The following is a 17,719-nucleotide window of genomic DNA, read 5'->3' as shown; positions in this document are numbered from 1 at the left end:
ACACAAGATGTTTATTATTTCTTTTTTTTCTTTTTTTTTTTTCTCTCTCTTTTTTTAGTTTTTCGAGACAGGTTTCTCTATGTAGCCTTGGCCATCCTGGACTCACTTTGTAGACCAGGCTGGCTTCGAACTCGCAGCGATCCACCTGCCTCTGCCTCCCAAGTGCTGGGATTAAAGGCATGCGCCACCACGTCCGGCTGTTTATTATTTCTTACTTAGTATCTTACTACTTTTTTAATGTATGTGTTGTTGTGCATGTGTGACACAAAATGTACATGGAGGTCAGAGGCCATTTGCAAAAGTCAGTTTGTTCCTTCTACCATAGGGTTCCCGGGTTGCCTCAGGCTGTCTGGCAGGGGGTGCCAGGTCCTTGCCAGCTGAGCCCTGTTCTGGCTCTGTCCTCCATTGTCTGCAGTTGCTGAACTTGGTTTCTTCTCATGCATGTGTGTGTAGGACCTCTGCATCTAATTTGTGATTTCATGTAAAATCTGAGTTATTTGAAGCTGTTTGAAAAAAATTTACCAGTAAACTTACTCTTGACATTGTTGTTGTGGGAAATGATTTTACTGGTCTGTCTTTTTTTCATCTTTTAGAGTTTTGCCTTAAATTTCTATTTAGTTTAATACATCTAATCAAAAGGTTTAAGGACTTTCCCCATGTATGTGCTTTAAAAATTAATTAGCACAAAGTTGCCCATGATATCTTTTTAAAACCTAGAATATGCCGTTCTGTCTCTGTGTCTGTCTGTCTGTCTGTCTGTCTGTTTCCCCACCCCCCACCCGCCTTTTTAAATTTAGAACTTTTGAAGCCTTGGCAGACGCTGCTGACTTTCTTGGCAAATAGCATCTAGCCTTGAGAGTCAATTGTTGTCTGTCCGTCTGTCTGTTGTAGTTTCACTCTTCGTGGACTGTCTGGTTCTGTTCTCTGTAAAAGTGCACCCACTTAGACAGGCAGCTACCTCAGTCCCAGTTGCTTACACAAGCCCTCCTGTACATATATTATTGCCTGGGTTATGGTTTGTGGGGTTTTTTTTCCAGCATTTTAAGTGTTTGCTATCATAGCTTTCAAACTTTCTTACCAATTTTTTTTCCCCTTAGTTTATAAAAATAGTGTTTTCTGGTACGTGGACTAGTCTGATTTGTGCTTAGACGCCATCAAAAGGCTATTGAAAAGTTTTTGTGGAAACAATTTAGGTGCGACAGGAGAGATGGTTGTGTGGTTAAGAGCACTTGGCTGCTCTTGCAGAGGACCAGAGTTCTGATCCTAGCATCATGTCATGCAGCTTGTAACTCTAGCTCCAGGGGGTCTGATGACTTTTTTTATGGCTTCCAAGGGCTCCTGCACACACAGGCACAAACAAATAAAGATATTAAATATATGTATTTAAACTGTAGGTTTGTGGCTCTTACCCAGACTGACCCCCAACTGTGCTACTTGGGGTGAGGTGTGCTGGGCACCGTGCAGTTGCTTCCTGTGTCCACGTTCCTCAGTTCCACAGGCTGTGTCATGTCTAGCTGTGTGCTACTCACCTTTCTTTTTTCACACTCTTCAAATTTATTATGTGGAGGTGGGGAATGCTTACATAGCTTAAAAGCCAACAGAGTCCACTCCCTCCCCCTTTCCACCTTGGCGGGGCCTGGGGAGCAAACTCACATGGTCTGGCTCGGCAAACATCTATTGCTGAGCCATCTCACACTGGCTCTGCATTTGACTTTTTAAATATCACAACAGGTACGTGTGTGCTACCCAAGCCTGACAACCTGAGCCCGGGTCCCTGGAACCCACGTGAAAGGCCAGCGGGAGGATGGAAATAGGTCCTGAAATTTGTCCATCTGAGGTCTATCCCCATGAACCCGTCCTGGCATACATAACCACATGATGACTTTTTTTTTTTTTTCTTTTTTTTGTACTTAGCTTTTTGGATACCACAAACTTAGAAACTTCAGTTACTGTATTTTTACAGTTCTTTGCAGTGTTTCTTGCTGCACTTTCACGGATGTGCTTAGGCTTGTGTGAGAAGGGCTGCTTCCGCTGATGTTCTTTCTTGCAGCATGCTGAGTCAGCGTTACTGTTCTTCTCAGGTGAGCATGAGTGAGTCACTCAAGGACTGGATCCTGTGGGCAGCTCAGGGCTCTGACTTTGGTGTCTGTGGCAATCTCCTTGACCCCATGAGATTTTTTTCCATTTGCAGAGCTTGTGACTTTAGCTGGGAGACTGGAGGTCGTGTGTTTTGAGAACTTAATGTGCTGCGTCCAGTTAACGTGCGTTATCTTATGTAATCTTCACAGCAGGCCTTTGGGGCAGGTGCCCTGGTCATCCTTACTCTGCTGATGAGAAAATGAAGGCTCAGCTGTTACGTAACTTGCCTAAAGTCACGTGGGGAGTCTGTGGTGAAGCCTGGCTTTCAGCTGGGCTTGTTCTGACCTCACAGGCAGGCTCCTGTTTGCCTCTGCCGATTGTCTGGTTTCCGTCAAGTTCTTTTAGCCGGAACAGTGAGATAAAAGCATGAGGTACGCTTCTAGTTAGTTATATCTTACAGATACCTTGAAGGCGACCTCTGAACTATCACTGGTTTCACCTGCCAGTCATGGGCACGCTGTGCCCTACGTCGAATCTGCACTTTTTTTTCCCTTTTATTCCCGTTAACCATTGTGTTTACGCTGTGTGTTGGCAGCTACGACCAAAAAGGAAATGCAGAAAAAGAATCTAACAGTTTTCATAACGTAAACCAAATGTTGGTGGCGTGGGCGTGTTCTCCGGAGGCAAGGCGCTAGCTGTATAAATCTGACAAATAAATAAGTTGTCCCTTTAAATAAATTGGCGCTTGGGAAGCCTTGCTTAGTAGTCTGTCCTTCTTTGCTCACCAGATCTGAGTTCATTCCTTGTAAGCAGCACAGGGGTCACGGGTGGGGTGGGAGGAAGAGAGACTAGGCAGCCTAAGCTGCTGCTCCCTTGGGAATGGTTGGTCCCAGCAGCCTCTTGGCTGTTATGTAGGCTACACGTTCTTAGATAACTTCAAAAAAGATTGCTGGCGGGATGAGGGGGGGCCTGGGGTTCAGATGAAGGCCAGTGAGTAAAGTTCACGTGATGCATTTTGAGGACAAGGACTGAATTACTTTTAATTTATCTCTGTAAATAGCAATTATAGCAGCAAGCTAGAGCTGCCCCCCAAGATACGCTGGTCTTGTGGCCTACCCCAGGATCTCCTTTGCCGCACTCCAATATGCAGTGCAGAGCAACGCTGGTCTTGGCGATCTACGCATGCTTTTTAGGGGGGGGCTGGCGGGCCGTGAAGGGATGTTGGGGGGGGGCTCATTTGGAAGCATCCCTTCCTAAGGAGGCCATCCCAGGCCAACTCTAGAGTTACATTCTGGAAGGTGAGAAGATGAGCACTGAGCGGAAGCAGGGCCCTTGGTTGCGCCAGCTGCCGAGGCTCTGGTTACAGAACTGAGTGGGGCAGCCCATCTTGGAGCCATCAAAGGAACTGACTTGTAGGGGGTCACCTTTGCTGGTTCTAACGTGGTCACAGAGGGACCAGAAAAGAGAAAAGGCCCCTCCCCGCTGCCGTTTCTTTCAAACAACAAGGGGTTTGGGCAGCTGATGAGAAGGAATGAAGTCTCCGGAATACATTGGCTCCGCTCGAGGTTGAAAGCCCATGGCTTATGCCTGTATTCAAGATGTCACACCTGAGTTGCAAATGTTTGCTTGCTTGGAGACCCTTCAAGGGTCCCTTAAACGACAGTGACCTTAAACCCAGGTTTCTGCTGAGGTGGTATGTCCGCGCAGGCTAGACTTCACTGTGCTGGAATGTATTCTGAATGCCGGCCTGGCAGATGAGACAGGGACGAAGGACACGCCTGTGTAAAGTTGCTCAGGGGTCAAGTTATAGTACGGTGATTTGGGTGGGGGTGTTTCCTACAAGGGTATAGTAAAACCTCACCGGGAGCAGTTCCATGCTCTGCGGTTTTATCTGTACCCAGATCTCTGGTTTAAGTCTTTAGTGCTGTAGAAGTCTGTTAGCCACCTGTTGTCACACAGACTGATTCAAATCTAAGACCAACTTTTTGGGTAAGTCTATTATTAGTAAGAACCTTGTCGTTTGTTTTCTTAATCTTAGCGGCTCTGAGTGGGGTGAGAGAGAGTCCCAGTGTCATTTAGTTTGCATTTCCCTGCTGGCTAAGAGCAGCCAACACTTTTAAACCTTCTAGCCCACGTTTAGCAGCATTGTTTGTTTTCTCGGCATTTAGTTTTTGTTCTTCGTATATTCTGGATACTAATCCTCTGTCAGACATAACCTAGCAAAGACTTTCCCCATTTAGATGACTTCTTCGGTCACAAACAGCTCCCACTTCACGGAGTCCCACTTTTATGGTCTTGTTTCCTGGATGAGTTGAGCCCTATTTATAAAGTCTTTACATAAGCCTGTATCCTGAAGTGTACTCTCCCTACCTCCTCTTCAGCGGTTCAGGTCTGGCGTTGAGACCTTGGATCCATTCAGAGTTGATTGGAGTGCAGGGTGAGAGGGAAAGCGATGTTTCCTCCTATGTGTAGCTGTCTGGTTTTGACCACCACCATTGTTGTCTTTTCTCCTGTGTGTCTTTTTTTTTTTTTTTTTTCCCACGCCTTTGTCAAAAAATCAGGTGGCTGGAGGGATGTGCACTTAATCTGGGTCCTCTGTCCTATTCCACTGATAAATGTGTCTGCTTTTGTTCTCCTAGCATGGTGGCTTTACTTCTTACCGCACGTCTAACTTGAAATTAGGGTGGTGTAAGTTCCACGCAGTTTGTATAAATCGGGATGATCCTGGCTGTCTGTGTTTTTATTGTTTCCATATGAATTTCAAGTTTTTTTTTTCAATTTCAGTGAAGAATTGAGTTGGTTTTGTTGTTGTTGTGTTTGTTTTTTTGTAGACAGGGCTGTCCTTGAACTCACAGGGATCTGCCTGCCTCTGCTTCCTGAGTGCTGGCGTTAAAGGCATGTGCTGCCATGCCTGGTGAGTTGAAATTTTGGTGGGGTTTGTTTTGAAGCTCTATTGCTTTTGATAAGATGGACATTTTCACAGTGTTCATCCTGCTGATCCATGTGCCTAGGAGAGCTCTTCATCTTCTGGTCTTTTCAAATTCTTTTTTAAGTATTTTTAAGTGTTCATAATACAGGTCTTTCCCTTCTTTGGGTAGGCTAATCCCAAGGTGTAATTTTTGTCTTTAATTTTTTTTATTACATTTATCTGTCTTTTAGTGTGTACACCATGTGGGTCTCTAGGATTGTATGCCTTTCCTACTGAACCATTTCACCAGTCCAACTCTGTTTTCTTTCTCTTTATGTATCTATGTGTGCAGGTGCCCATAGGGGCCAGAAGGTGTCCAGTCCCCTAGAGCTGGCGTTATGGGACTTGAGAACTGCCCAATAGGGTTTTGGAGAATACTCTCGCCCTCTCAGCCCCTCCCCCCTTATTACTAGTAAGCTTTTTATTTATGGCCCTTAGCATTTCTTTACTGGTCTTCCTGTTTGTCACACTCACCAAGTGGCTTAGTCACTCTTCTGTTGCTGTGAAGATACATCATAACCAAGGCAACTCATTTTTTCATTTTTATTTTGTAATTTTATTTTATGCGGATGTCAGATCCCTTGGTATTGGAATTACAGACAGTTTTAAGTTGCCATGTGGGTACTGGGAATTGAACCAGGGTCCTTTGAAAGAGCAAACGGTGCTCTTAACCACTGAGCCATCTCTCCAGCCCAACTAAGGCAGCTCTTATAAAGCAAAGCTCACTATAATTTCAACGTCTCATAATTATCATGACAGGGAGCATGGTGGCCTGTGAGCAGGGTGTAGGAGAGTAGTAGCTAAGGGCTACATCCTAATCATAGGCCTAGAGAGACTCTGAGCTTAGCGTGGGCTTCTGAAGCCTCGGAGCCCACCCTCAATGACACAACTTCCTCCAACAAGGCCACGCCTCCTAATCTTTTTAATCCTTTAAATGGTGCCCCTCCCTGGTAACTAAGCATTCAAATGCGTGCTTATGGGGCCATTCTTATCCAAGCTACCACCCTGAGTTACTGACCTTCATCATCAACATTGTTGCATTCTGTTTTACTCTTGATTTTGTTTCTGGCATTTTCTGACTATTTTTTTTCCTTCCCATTTTCATGTTTTCCCTTTGACTTTGTGTCCATGTGTTATCTTGATGGTTTCTGCTGTTAGCATGATAACTTAAAAAGTTTTCTCTCAAGCCGGGCATGGTGGCGCATGCCTTTAATCCCAGCACTTGGGGGGCAGAGGCAGGCGGATCGCTGTGAGTTTGAGGCCAGCCTGGTCTACAAAGTGAGTCCAGAACAGCCAAGATAACATAGAGAAACCCTGTCTCAAGAAAACAACAACAAAAAAGCTTTCTCTCACCCCCAAATTGTGTAAGTTCTCATATACTTTTACTTTATTGTATGAGATCTTTCATCCATGTGAAATTTACTTTAGAATGCAGTATAAAATAAATGGAGCCTAAATTTCCCGACAAATTAAGTGGTTTTAACAGGTAATAAAAGTATATTTTGCAGCCAGGCATGGTGACACATGTCTTTAGTCCGTGCACTGGGGAGGCAAGGGCAGGCAGATTGCTGTGAGTTCAAGGACAGCCTGGTCTACAAGGCGAGTCAGGACAGCCAAGGCTACACAGAGAAACCGTGTGTGTGTGTGTGTGTGTGTGTATTTTGCAGTATTCTTTTCTTTAATATATTTTATTAATTTATTCATAGTACATCTTAATAGCTATCCCATCCCTTATACCCTCCCATTCCTCCCTCTCTCCCATTTTTCCCCCTAGGAAGGTGACTGAGGGGGACCTCCTCCCCCTATATATGCTCATAGGGTATCAAGTCTCTTCTTGGTAGCTTGCTATCCTTCCTCTGAGTGCCACTAGGCCTCCCCATCGAGGAGACGTGGTCAAATATGGGGCACCAGAGTTCGTGTGAAAGTCAGACCCCAGTGTCCACTCAACTGTGGTGAATGTCCTGTCTGTTGGCTAGATCTGGGTAGGGTTTTGAAATATTCTTGACAGTTCTTGATTTTAAAAAAAAAAAAATTCAGTTCCTTTGATCTACCAATCAGCTTTGCATTTCTTATATTATAATTATGGTAGTTTTATGATATGCATCAATACCAAGTAAGATTCAAAATTAATTCATGGGCCAGTGAGATGGCTCCGCCATGAAAGGTTCTTGCTGTGTAAGCTAACATAACCTATGGAAAGGTGGAGAGAGCTGACCCACCCACGTGCAAACATGTACACACCCACTAATAATAAGCATTTCACATCAATACTAAGCATTTTTTAATTTAGAAATTAATTTATCTTTTAAGAAACCAGATGTTGCGGCTAATCCCGAGTGTTCATTTTGTATTAAACAATATGATTTTTTTTTTTCCTCTTCCAGATTTCAGCGACAGCTGTCTGAGCCCTGCCACCCTTTCCCTTCGCAGTCGGGAGTTCCTGGAGATAATCGCCCCGGCTACCACAGGCAGATGTCAGAGCCCATTGTCCCCGCAGCTCCCCCGCCCCTTCAGGGATTCAAGCAGGAATACCATGACCCGCTCTATGAACACGGGGTCCCTGGGATGCCTGGCCCCCCTGCACATGGGTTCCAGTCACCAATGGGAATCAAGCAGGAGCCCCGAGATTACTGTGCCGATTCAGGTCAGCATAAACCCCCCTCCCCCCACATGCCGGCTTCTGTATTCTCATATTCAGCTGTCTGATCAATGTTGAGTCCGTCTGTGGTGCTTTGGGGCTCATTGTATAAGAATTGCCTTTAGGGGCTGACAGTGTGGCCGTACAGTATCCTGGATTCCATGGCCAGTACCTCCAAAACCCAAAAAACAAAACAAAGCAAAACAAAAACAACCCCCCCCCCCCATACTCTCAAAGAGTTTAATGAACTAGTTAATAGTATTCAAAAGTGTGTAACATACTTGTCTGAGGCAAATCTGAAGATTGCTGGGCCCATACTTGGGTGGTGCCTTCTTACCCTTAAGTGTATTGGATAGGGGGAACACAAGTTGTGTTTTGTGCCTTTGTTTTCAACACAACAGAGCCAATATAATCATAAGGGAACAAGTTCACCTCTAGGACACAGTTCTGTGATCTGAACGATTCGAGACACACCTGATAACTGGCAAGTGCAGAGGGCTGCTGGCTCCGATTAGCTGTTGCATTGCTCACGTGGTTGGGGCTCACGTCCTGCAGAGGCTGTTAGCCCTGCTGCCGGGCTAGGAGCCTCAGCTCAAGAAGCTGAGGCTGTCTGACCTCTGTCTCATTCCTGAGACCCTCGGAGGAAGGCAGACCTGGGACCTTGCAGTGTTCTCCCCACTCTTCGCTTACAGTTAGGATCAGAATTGACTGGGGAGTGGTTGGTAGGTTTTCTGCCTTTCACTGGGCACTCTTCTGAAGCCGCTTGGGAAGATCGCAGCCATCTGACGCTGAATGACTCTGGTGGGTAGAGCGGGCTATAGGATCTGTGCCCGGTCTTGGAAATAACATAATACGTTGATGGTGTTGGATAGAATCTAGTTTTGGGGAAACCTGAAAATACAGGTCAAGGGAGAAATTTACCACATTGTGCTAGGAAAAAAAAAATAGCTGCTGATGTTACACAAATTTTCACTGAGTTCTTTGTGAAGGCTTTGAAGCATTTTTCTCAGAAGGTTTGGTGGCAACGTTTTTTTGTTGTTGTTGTTTTTTCTTTACAGTTGGTATTGACTTTAATATATATTAAATATTATAATAAACACTATACGTATAATAAATACCCTCCTCTCGGGTAGGACGACTGGGCAGTTTTTAGTTTAGTTATGTGTCTGTGTATATGAGTGCTGCAAAGACCACAGAAAGTCAGATCTCCCAGCAGCTGGGGTTGCAGGTGAGGAGTATGTGCTCTTAACCCCTGAGCCCTCTGCCCAGCCCCCGGGAATTGACATTTTAATATACCCACCCACTTTTTAAAAAATAAAATCTCATCCCATTCATTTGAAAGGCAGTCAACAAATGTTCACATCAGAAGCTCTGTCCCAGGGTGCACCCAGGCCACTTGCCTGTCCTGGGACCTGAAGAAGAGATCGCTTGAGCGGGGCTTAGTTTCAGCATAACAGATCCACCCTGTCCAAAAGATGCTTGCCCAACTACAGTACCCAGCCTTAGTTCTGCTAATCCCTCTGGCCTTAAAATACCTTCACCCCTGGCAACAGAATTGGATGCCTGCATCAGTAGCCAGGGGAGCAGCTTGAGAAAGTTCTAAAGCAGTGGTCTCTCCCTCCCCATCCTAAGGCCCTTTGGAAAGCCATTTCTTGTGCTACCATTAGCTTTCTCATCAGATGCATTGTTACCTGATTTCTAAAATGAATGAATGAAGACAGGGCGTCACGCTTTCTCCTGTGCCTCTTGACGAGAAGGGTCTTGCTTGCATGAGGTGGGTTGTAGTGTTTACCATTTTGGGTATTAGCATGGTACGCATCCACAGAGCAAGGCCCGAGAGACCTGTCCTTTGCTTTAGATGCTATCTTTAAGCAACGTCATCAAAATCTCCTTGGTGTTGTAGGGTTGAGGATGGGGTATTTGGCTGGGGCGGGGGTGGAGTTACAGCCCATCTTCACGGAGGGGTGCCAAGGCAAGAACTGCTGCAGAGACTATGCAGGAGCAGAGCGCTGCTTACCGCCTTGGTTTTTTCATGGCTTACCCAGCCTGCTTTCTTTTCTTTTTTTTTTAAGATTTATTTATTTATTATTATGTATACAGTGCTCTGCCTGCGTTTACACCTGCATGCCTGAAGAAGGCATCAAATCACATTATAGATGGCTGTGAGCCACCATATGGTTGCTGGGAATTGAACTCAGGACCTCTGGAAGAGCAGCCAGTGTTCTTAACCGCTGAACCATCCCTCCAGCCCCCCAGCCTGCTTTCTTAAGCACTCCAGGAGTACTAGCTTCAGACACAGACCTCCCGCAGTGGGCCGGGCCTTCCCATATCAATCATTAATCAATAAAATGCCCCCGACAAAAAAAAAATAAAGAAAAAAGAAAATCCAGGCATGGTGGCACAAGCCTTTAATCCCAGCACAAGGGAGGCAGAGGCAGGCAGATTGCTCTGAGTTCGAGGCCAGCCTGGTCTACAAAGCAAGTCCAGGACAGCCAAGGGTACACAGAGAAACCTTGTCTCAGAAAACAAAAAAATTAAAATAAATAAAAAATAAAATAAAATAAAACTCCCCACAGTTGTGCCCATAGGCCAATCTCATAGAGACGATTGCTTGGTAGAGGTTCCGTCTTACCAAGTTACTCTGACTTGTGTCATGTTGACGAAACCTAAGTAGCGCAGCTTGAGTTGTGAGGTTTAGGGCCCTGCTGCCGGGTGTGGCCTGTGTGCTGCTCTGCAGGAGCTGTTGCTAAGAACACATCTGTGCTTCCCTTTCAGAAGTGCCTAACTGCCAGTCGTCCTACCTGAGAGGAGGGTATTTCTCCAGCAACCATGAAGGTAAAGAGCTTGCTTTTGCCCTTTAAAAAGTAATTTATTTGGTGGGGCGGGGGTGGGACGGGACGGGACTGTATGTACAGCACACGTTGGAAGTTGGATTTTTCTTCCTCTTCCTCTTTTTTTAAAAATTAATTTTAGTTCTTTGGTAATACACGTGCTTAACTTAAAATTACCATTTCCAGGCTGAGCCTAGAGATTGATGGTTAGACCTCCCTTAGCATGTGAGTATGAGAGCTAGGTGGTAGCTAGCCAGTCCTCAGTTACTTTGGGGAAAAAAGGGGAACTGGCTTCTGCCTTTGCAGCTACATCCGCCTGAACTGAGATGGAGGGCTTGAGAGGGTCCGAGGGAGGCTTTCAGGACAACTTTCTGATTTTCCCTTAGTTTGGGTGGGCGGTGCTCCATTGTAATGATTTTGTAGTGGGCGATTGCCAAGTTTACTGTGAGAGGGAGATCTCAGGAGATCTTCTCTGGCCTTGGGAGGGCTGGAGAGGAAGAGGAAGAGAGCTGGCTGAGGACAAAGGGAGGAGCTAGGAAGGTTTAAAGCTGTGCAGAGGTAAGCTGTGCACACAACACTGCAGCACACAACAGATGTGTTTTCAAATTGGATAGGCTAAGGGCAGCTCTGAGATGATCTGCCAACAAGCATGGATTTAATGTCTTGATTGTTTATTGAACGCACATTGAAAGCAGTGATTCTCAACTGTGTGTCTTGACCTCCTCCCCCCTCCCCCGGATGCTGCATAGTGAATATCCTGTATATTAGATATTTACATCATGGTTCATAACATAGCGAATGAGAATAATTTTATGGTTGGGGACCACCACAACACGGGCAGCTGTGTTAAAGGGTCACAGCGTTAGGAGGGTTGAGAACCACTGAAAAGGTTTAGGGATAGATAGATAGATAGATAGATAGATAGATACATACATACATACATACATACATACATACATACATACATGAAAAAGCTTAGTGTATAAGGTGCTTGCTGCCCAAGAATGAACCTCTGGGGGAAACCAGGGGGAAAGCCAGGCATACCAGTGCCTGGCGCCTGCCTATAATCCCAGCACTGGAATGCAGAGGCTGGAGGATTCTGGGACTTGTTAGCTAGCCACTCTAGCCAGGTCACAAACTCCTGACTTCCATTTGAGACCTTGTCTCAAAAAATAGGTGAAGGTGATGAAGATGCCCGACATTGACCTCTGACCTCCATGTGTGCATGTATGGTTGCATACAAAGCATATGCACAAAAGATAAGTGTTGTATGCTGTCTAATGAGGTTTTTTGTTTTTGTTTGTTTTTTGTTTTTCGAGACAGGGTTTCTCTGTGTAGTCTTGGCTGTCCTAGATTCGCTTTGTAGACCAGACTGGCCTCGAACTCACAGCAATCCGCCTGCCTCTGCCTCCTCGGTGCTGGGATTAAAGGTGTGTAACACCATGCCCGGCCTTATATTGAGGTTCTTAAGCACAGTTCGTTTAGAATCAACTAATTGACCAAGTATCTGGGGCACTATAGTTAGGAGCAAGAGCAGTGGGCAGAGTTGGACCTGTGACCTTGTCTTTCTTACCACTAACCTGATTGGGCAGTCAAGATGCTGGGCTGGCGGTGTGGCTTGCCTGGTGAAGTGCCTTCCTGCCAATTAGGAAGCTCTGGCATAAGTTCTCAGCCCAGCAGATAACCAAGCACCAGTAAACTCAGGAGGGGGAGGCAGAAGGGTCAGGAGTTCAAGGCCATCATTGGCTACCTAGTGACATACGTCTAGCCTATGTACACATCATATTGTCAGAAACAGAATAAGAGTTAGCAAGATGGCTCAGAAGTTAAAGGTGCTGGCAAGCCTGCCAACATAATCATCAGAAATGGTGGGCTTATTTGTTTTTGAGACAGGTTTTCTTTATGTAGCCTTGGCTGTCCAGGACTTATATTGTAGACCAGATTAGCCTTGAACTTACAGAGATCCGCCTGCCTCTGCCTCCTTGAGTGCTGGGATTACATGGGTGCATTACTGCACCTGGCTTAGTTTTAAAAAAAAAAAAATTTTTTTTTTAAAGATTTATTTATTCATTATGTATACAATGTTTTGCCTGCATGTATACCTGCAGGCCAGAAGAGGGCACCAGATGTCGTTACAGATGGTTGTGAGCCACCACATGGTTGCTGGGAATTGAACTCAGCTCAGGACCTTTGGAAGAACAGACAGTGCTCTTAACCTCTGAGCCACCTTTCCAGTCCCTGGTTTAAATTTTTTAAGTGGACTATAATAGAATTGTTTTGTTTGGTTTTGGTTTTCTGAGACAGGCTTTCTCTGTTTAGCCTTTGCTGTCCTGGAACTCATTTTATAGACCAGGCTGGCTGGCTGCCTCTGTCTTCCCCAGTTCTGAGATTAAAAGTGTGCACCCCCACGTCCGGCCTTAGAATAGAATTTTTAGAAAGATTGATAGCATACATAGCCTCAAGGAAACGGTCAGAACAGACCCGGCGCCCAGACCTGGAGAACCTTGGTCTTGTGTTTTTTTATTCATGGTACAAACTTTCCACCTTATTTTTTTGTAAGCAATAATAAGTACAGATTGCACACAATTTAGGGAATATAGACAAACAGAAATACAAAGCAGGTTTCACTATCCATAGGAAGTCATGAGGTTGCTTTTCTGTGCATACATCCGTCCAGAACTGTACCGATCGTACCAGGATTCCTTTGTCAAGTCTTTCAACAGGGGTCATCAATTCATTGCGTGTTTCCTACGTTCCAAATTCTGTCCTGAGCATGCAGGTCATTTAGTCACCTAACAGTCCTGGAAGCCACGGACACTCCCAAGAGGTCAGAAGATTGACTGTAAAATCTGTAGCTTGGAAGGTAGACCCACTATTCTGAGACAAGCCCTCAGGGCCCAGGACCCAGCCTTCATCTTTCTCCATACCATCTGTCCAGTGTAATCACCCAGATCTGGGCATTTCTCAGCAGTTTCATCCACAGCGGCTACATAGTGCTTACTTACTGTGTGAGGCTGCACTTGGCTTATGACCTCTTGCTAAAATTTGAATATTCACAGATGCCTTACAAATCACTATAAATGAACAGTCCATCTCATTAAATCTTGACACAATCCTTTGACTACTTCTTGAAGCTAAATTCATGAGCCTTCTGGGATGAAGGACCATGACAATTTTGAGGCATCTACTGCCAGGTTTCCTGCAGGCCACTATTTTGTTGTCTGTTGTCAGTCTGTGTGTGGTTGGCGGGGTTTACATTTTAGGACTTGTTTGAGGAAGTAGTTGGGTGGGAATCCAGAGGAGAAAGGGACCACAGTGTGGGAGGAGGATAATTGAGCTGTCAGAGCTGTGAGGAGCGATGCAGAATACATAGCCCCTGCATGACTGGGTGACAGTGGCAGATCAGTCAGCTCACTGGATGGGAAGGAGCCCTGTAGGGTCTGGGTAGGCACTGGGCTAGAAGCTAATCTCCTAGGCAGTGTGGTCAGGTCAGGACCTCCATTCTGAGCACTGACACTGAAGTATTTTCCTTATGGTGGGTCCCCTGAAGTATATTTCATTCTGTCATACACATCTGTCCATAGAAATACCTTACATCAGTCTGACTTCCATCAAACCAGTGGCACAGGCTTCTCTTGGAACTTGGATCGTCACATCCTCAAGAGCTACTAAGTCAAAAGCTCCAACGTGGAGCCCAGAAGTCTCTGTTTGCAAGTTTGAAAATCACACTCAAGCTCAGCTGTGCCGTAGACTCGCTGAGGGGGCTTTATTTATTTATTTATTTATTTTTTGGATTTTTCGAGACAGGGTTTCTCTGTGTAGCCTTGGCCATCCTGGACTCACTTTGTAGACCAGGCTGGCCTCGAACTCACAGCGATCCGCCTGCCTCTGCCTCCCGAGTGCTGGGATTAAAGGCGAGCGCCACCACGCCCAGCTGCTGAGGGGGCTTTAAAGCTACTGCAAAGACTGTGGTTCGCAGCCTTCTACTTCTTTGACCCTTTAATACAGTTTCTTGTGTTGTGGTGACCCCAACCGTAAAATTCTTTTTGTTGCTACTTTATAACTGATTATGCAGGGTGCCTACTGAAAAGGTCATTGGACCCCCCTGAAAGGGTCCTGGCCCATAGGTTAGAACCATCGCCCTAAGTGGTGAGATTTCTAGATTGCAGGGTGCGATCTCATCTACCTAGGGCAGTGAACACCTCCCTGTATAGCATTTTAGGCACCCAGGAAGCGTCAGTTGTTCCTTACAATTGGCAAGTCAACATGAGGATGGTTTATTGGGTAGGCAGCTTCTCTTAGCTGGATAAGACCAGTGCCACTGGCCCTGCCGTGTGCCCTCATGGTATTCTCAGAGAGGGTCCAGACATGAGCAAGCGAGCTGTCTACTGGACTGCTGGCTGTGCAGACACAGCTGTGCACACAGGACTCCTTCCAGATTGCTCACTGTTGATGGTGTCTGCAGCAGGCACATGAGGGGGGAGCAGTGAAGAGGGAGGCAAACATTTTGTATAATTACAGCATTTAGCAGAAGAGCATGCTCTTAGGGGAAATATTTTTAGTAAGATTCTGAGTCGCCTGCTACGCATAGGCCATCTCGTTACGCCACCTCCAGCCTCCACCCTCCAGCCTCTTCCTTTGCCCAATTGACTGCATGCATTGAAAGAGTGACTCTCGAAGAAGCCAGCAGCCTCTTGAAACCGCTCTCAATTATCGTGGCCTGGTTTTTCTATCCTTCCTTTACAGTCTTGACCACAGATGCCTAGGAAACAGTTATGAAAACAAGCGTTTCTGATTGCTAAGATAGCCACCCTGCCTCGGGTGCTCACCTGGAACCCTTGTGTGATATTTTGGGGCCTTTCGTTTCCACTTTGCCCTTCAGGCAGGCTCTTCCTTCCTGCACCTTTATTTGAGTGCTTAGCTGGCGATGGCCACATCAGAAATAACTGCTGATGCAAACTCAGCTGACTTACTACTTAAGCTAGGAGCCCCTTCCGTGTGTTTTAGAGGACTGCCTGTGGCAAGAACTTAGAAACCACAAAATGTCCCCGAATGATGTTCCTCATAAGCTTTTGAAAACCAAAACAAGAATTTAATCTAGTCTTGTGGGGTTGTGGGTGAATTATCTTTACCTTGGAGGGGGGAGAGAAACGGCTGAGAATAACACGGCACGTTTGACAGGTGTGTAAACTTTTAAACGGTTCCACTTAAAATGACTTTATAGCAAGACCATTTAAACAGTCCTGGAATACCAAAACACATAGGGAAGGTGGGAACTGTATAGCCTCCTGGCAGCCACGGCTAGGAAGTGTGATGCATAAGGGCTTCTGACCTGCTGATAATCTGAAGTACACCAGGTTGTCATAAAGCCAGTTTGCCAGGTGTTACACACACGCCTATACAGCCCTAGCGCTTGGGAGGCGGGGGAGGTTTTTTTTTAAAAATATATTTTATTGATTAATTCATACTACGTCTCAATTGTTATCCCTTGTATCCTCCCATTCTTCCCTCCCTCCCATTTTCCCCTTACTCCACTCCCCTATGACTGTGACTGAGGGGGACTTCCTCCCCCTGTATATGCTCATAGGGTATCAAGTCTCTTCTTGGGAGCCTGCTATCCTTCCTCTGAGTGCCACCAGGCCTCCCCATCCAGGGGATGTGGGGGCAGTTTTAAGGTCAACCTCAGCTATACGATGAGTTCAGGGTAGCCTGTCTACATGAGACCATGTCTTAAAGGAAAAAACTGTCAACATTCTTTGCTTAAATGGTCAAGATGTTGTGGTCTGTCGTATTGCTTGAATACTTCTTATGTGCGAGGTGCTGGGAGAAGACTAAATGCTTAAGGTATGAATGACCCTCATCCTTGAGAAAGCCCCTCCGTGGCAGGGGATGTCAAGATGAACGGTCTCGTGACTGTCATCCAGGGTTGGTTGTCGTTTGTGTTTTTGAGGCAGGGTCTCCTTATTACTCCTGTGTAGACCAGGCTGCCCGGAAATCAGAGAGACCCACCTGCCTCTGCCTCAAGAGTGCTGGGACTGAAGGCTGTCCCACCCTAGCATAGGATCCTTCAGTTTAAGTATCATTTATCACACACTCGGGTACCAGAAGCTGTTCTTGCACTCTGTCATAAAGATGGAGCAGTGGAGCAACAGACCAGACTACACAGCAACTCATTAAGTCTTTAGAACAGCACCAGTGAGAAAACCTGGACACAGTGGAGCTGACTTATTCAAAATCACACAACCAATTGGAGTCAACCTGCCTGGCTTTAGAGCCTGCACTCCTTCGTTGTGGTTCTGTGCTGTGTCATTTGTTTCTTGTTCTCATTATGTGCTTCCGGCTCTGAGTTCAGATACAAACACATAAGAACAGTATTGGCGGCTGTGTTCTTGTTGCCTACCCGCATCAGCACAGTATGGGCTCTAAAACTTTAGTGGAGTCAAAAAATGTCAATAAAATATGCTTTCTTAAGTAACGTGTGTGTGTGTGTGTGTGCGCACGCGCGCGGATTTGTATTTGTGTATGAGTGTATGGGTACTTTGCCGGCAGATATAGCTGTGCACCATGTGTGTGCGGAGCAGGCAGGAGCCAGAAGAGGGCAGTGGGCTTCCCTGGAACTAGACTTAGAGACAGTTGAGAGCCACCATGTGGATGCTGGGAATTGCACCTGAGTCCTCTAATGTTGTAGCCAGTGTTGTTGACCATTGCGCCATGTCTCCAGCCCATATATTGTGTAGTTAATTTAAACAGAAAAATCATGCCATGGGCTTAAAAAGTAAATGACGAAAGACATAGACATCAGAAGACTGTCTCCTCCATGGGGCTGAGTTTTTTCTAGGTCCTGGCATATTATGGTGGTGCCAGGCCTGCCAAGAAGGTCCCTCACCTGAGTTGATGGCAAAGAAGCCCAGGACAGCAGGAGAAGGATTACATCTGGGATCCTTGTGAGGTTTTTGGGGTCACTGAGAGTGCCCTCCCTGTCCGCTCTGCATACCCAGTGCACAAAGCCCAGTACTCTCTAAGCCCAGTGACTGGGTGACTCTACCAGGGACTGAGCCAGAGAATAGCGCAGGGATGAGGGACTGTACACCATGTGTGATACCGTCGATTCAGGGAGCATGGCATTCTCCTCAGGGAACTGTTAGCTGCCTTGGACTTGAACCTCCAATCTAGCTGAGGAATGGGAGGCTGGCCACCTGGTGC

At 46.0% G+C, this 17,719-nt stretch overlaps 1 protein-coding gene across 1 annotated transcript in view; it reads left to right on the top strand.

The window, feature by feature from the left end:
• Etv5 (ETS variant transcription factor 5) overlaps positions 1-17,719 on the top strand; it is a 64,411-nt gene that overhangs the window by 33,900 nt on the left and 12,792 nt on the right. The window contains exons 8-9 of the mRNA XM_051150758.1: positions 7,432-7,691; positions 10,461-10,520. Coding sequence (XP_051006715.1) covers positions 7,432-7,691; positions 10,461-10,520 — 320 coding nt within the window. The remainder of the gene's footprint in view (positions 1-7,431; positions 7,692-10,460; positions 10,521-17,719) is intronic.

This window comes from Acomys russatus, chromosome 8, assembly GCF_903995435.1.
Source record: "Acomys russatus chromosome 8, mAcoRus1.1, whole genome shotgun sequence".
Classification (NCBI taxonomy): Eukaryota; Metazoa; Chordata; class Mammalia; order Rodentia; family Muridae; genus Acomys; species Acomys russatus.
The sequence above is the reverse complement of the archived record's forward strand: the minus strand, read 5'-3'. Positions and strand labels throughout refer to the sequence as shown.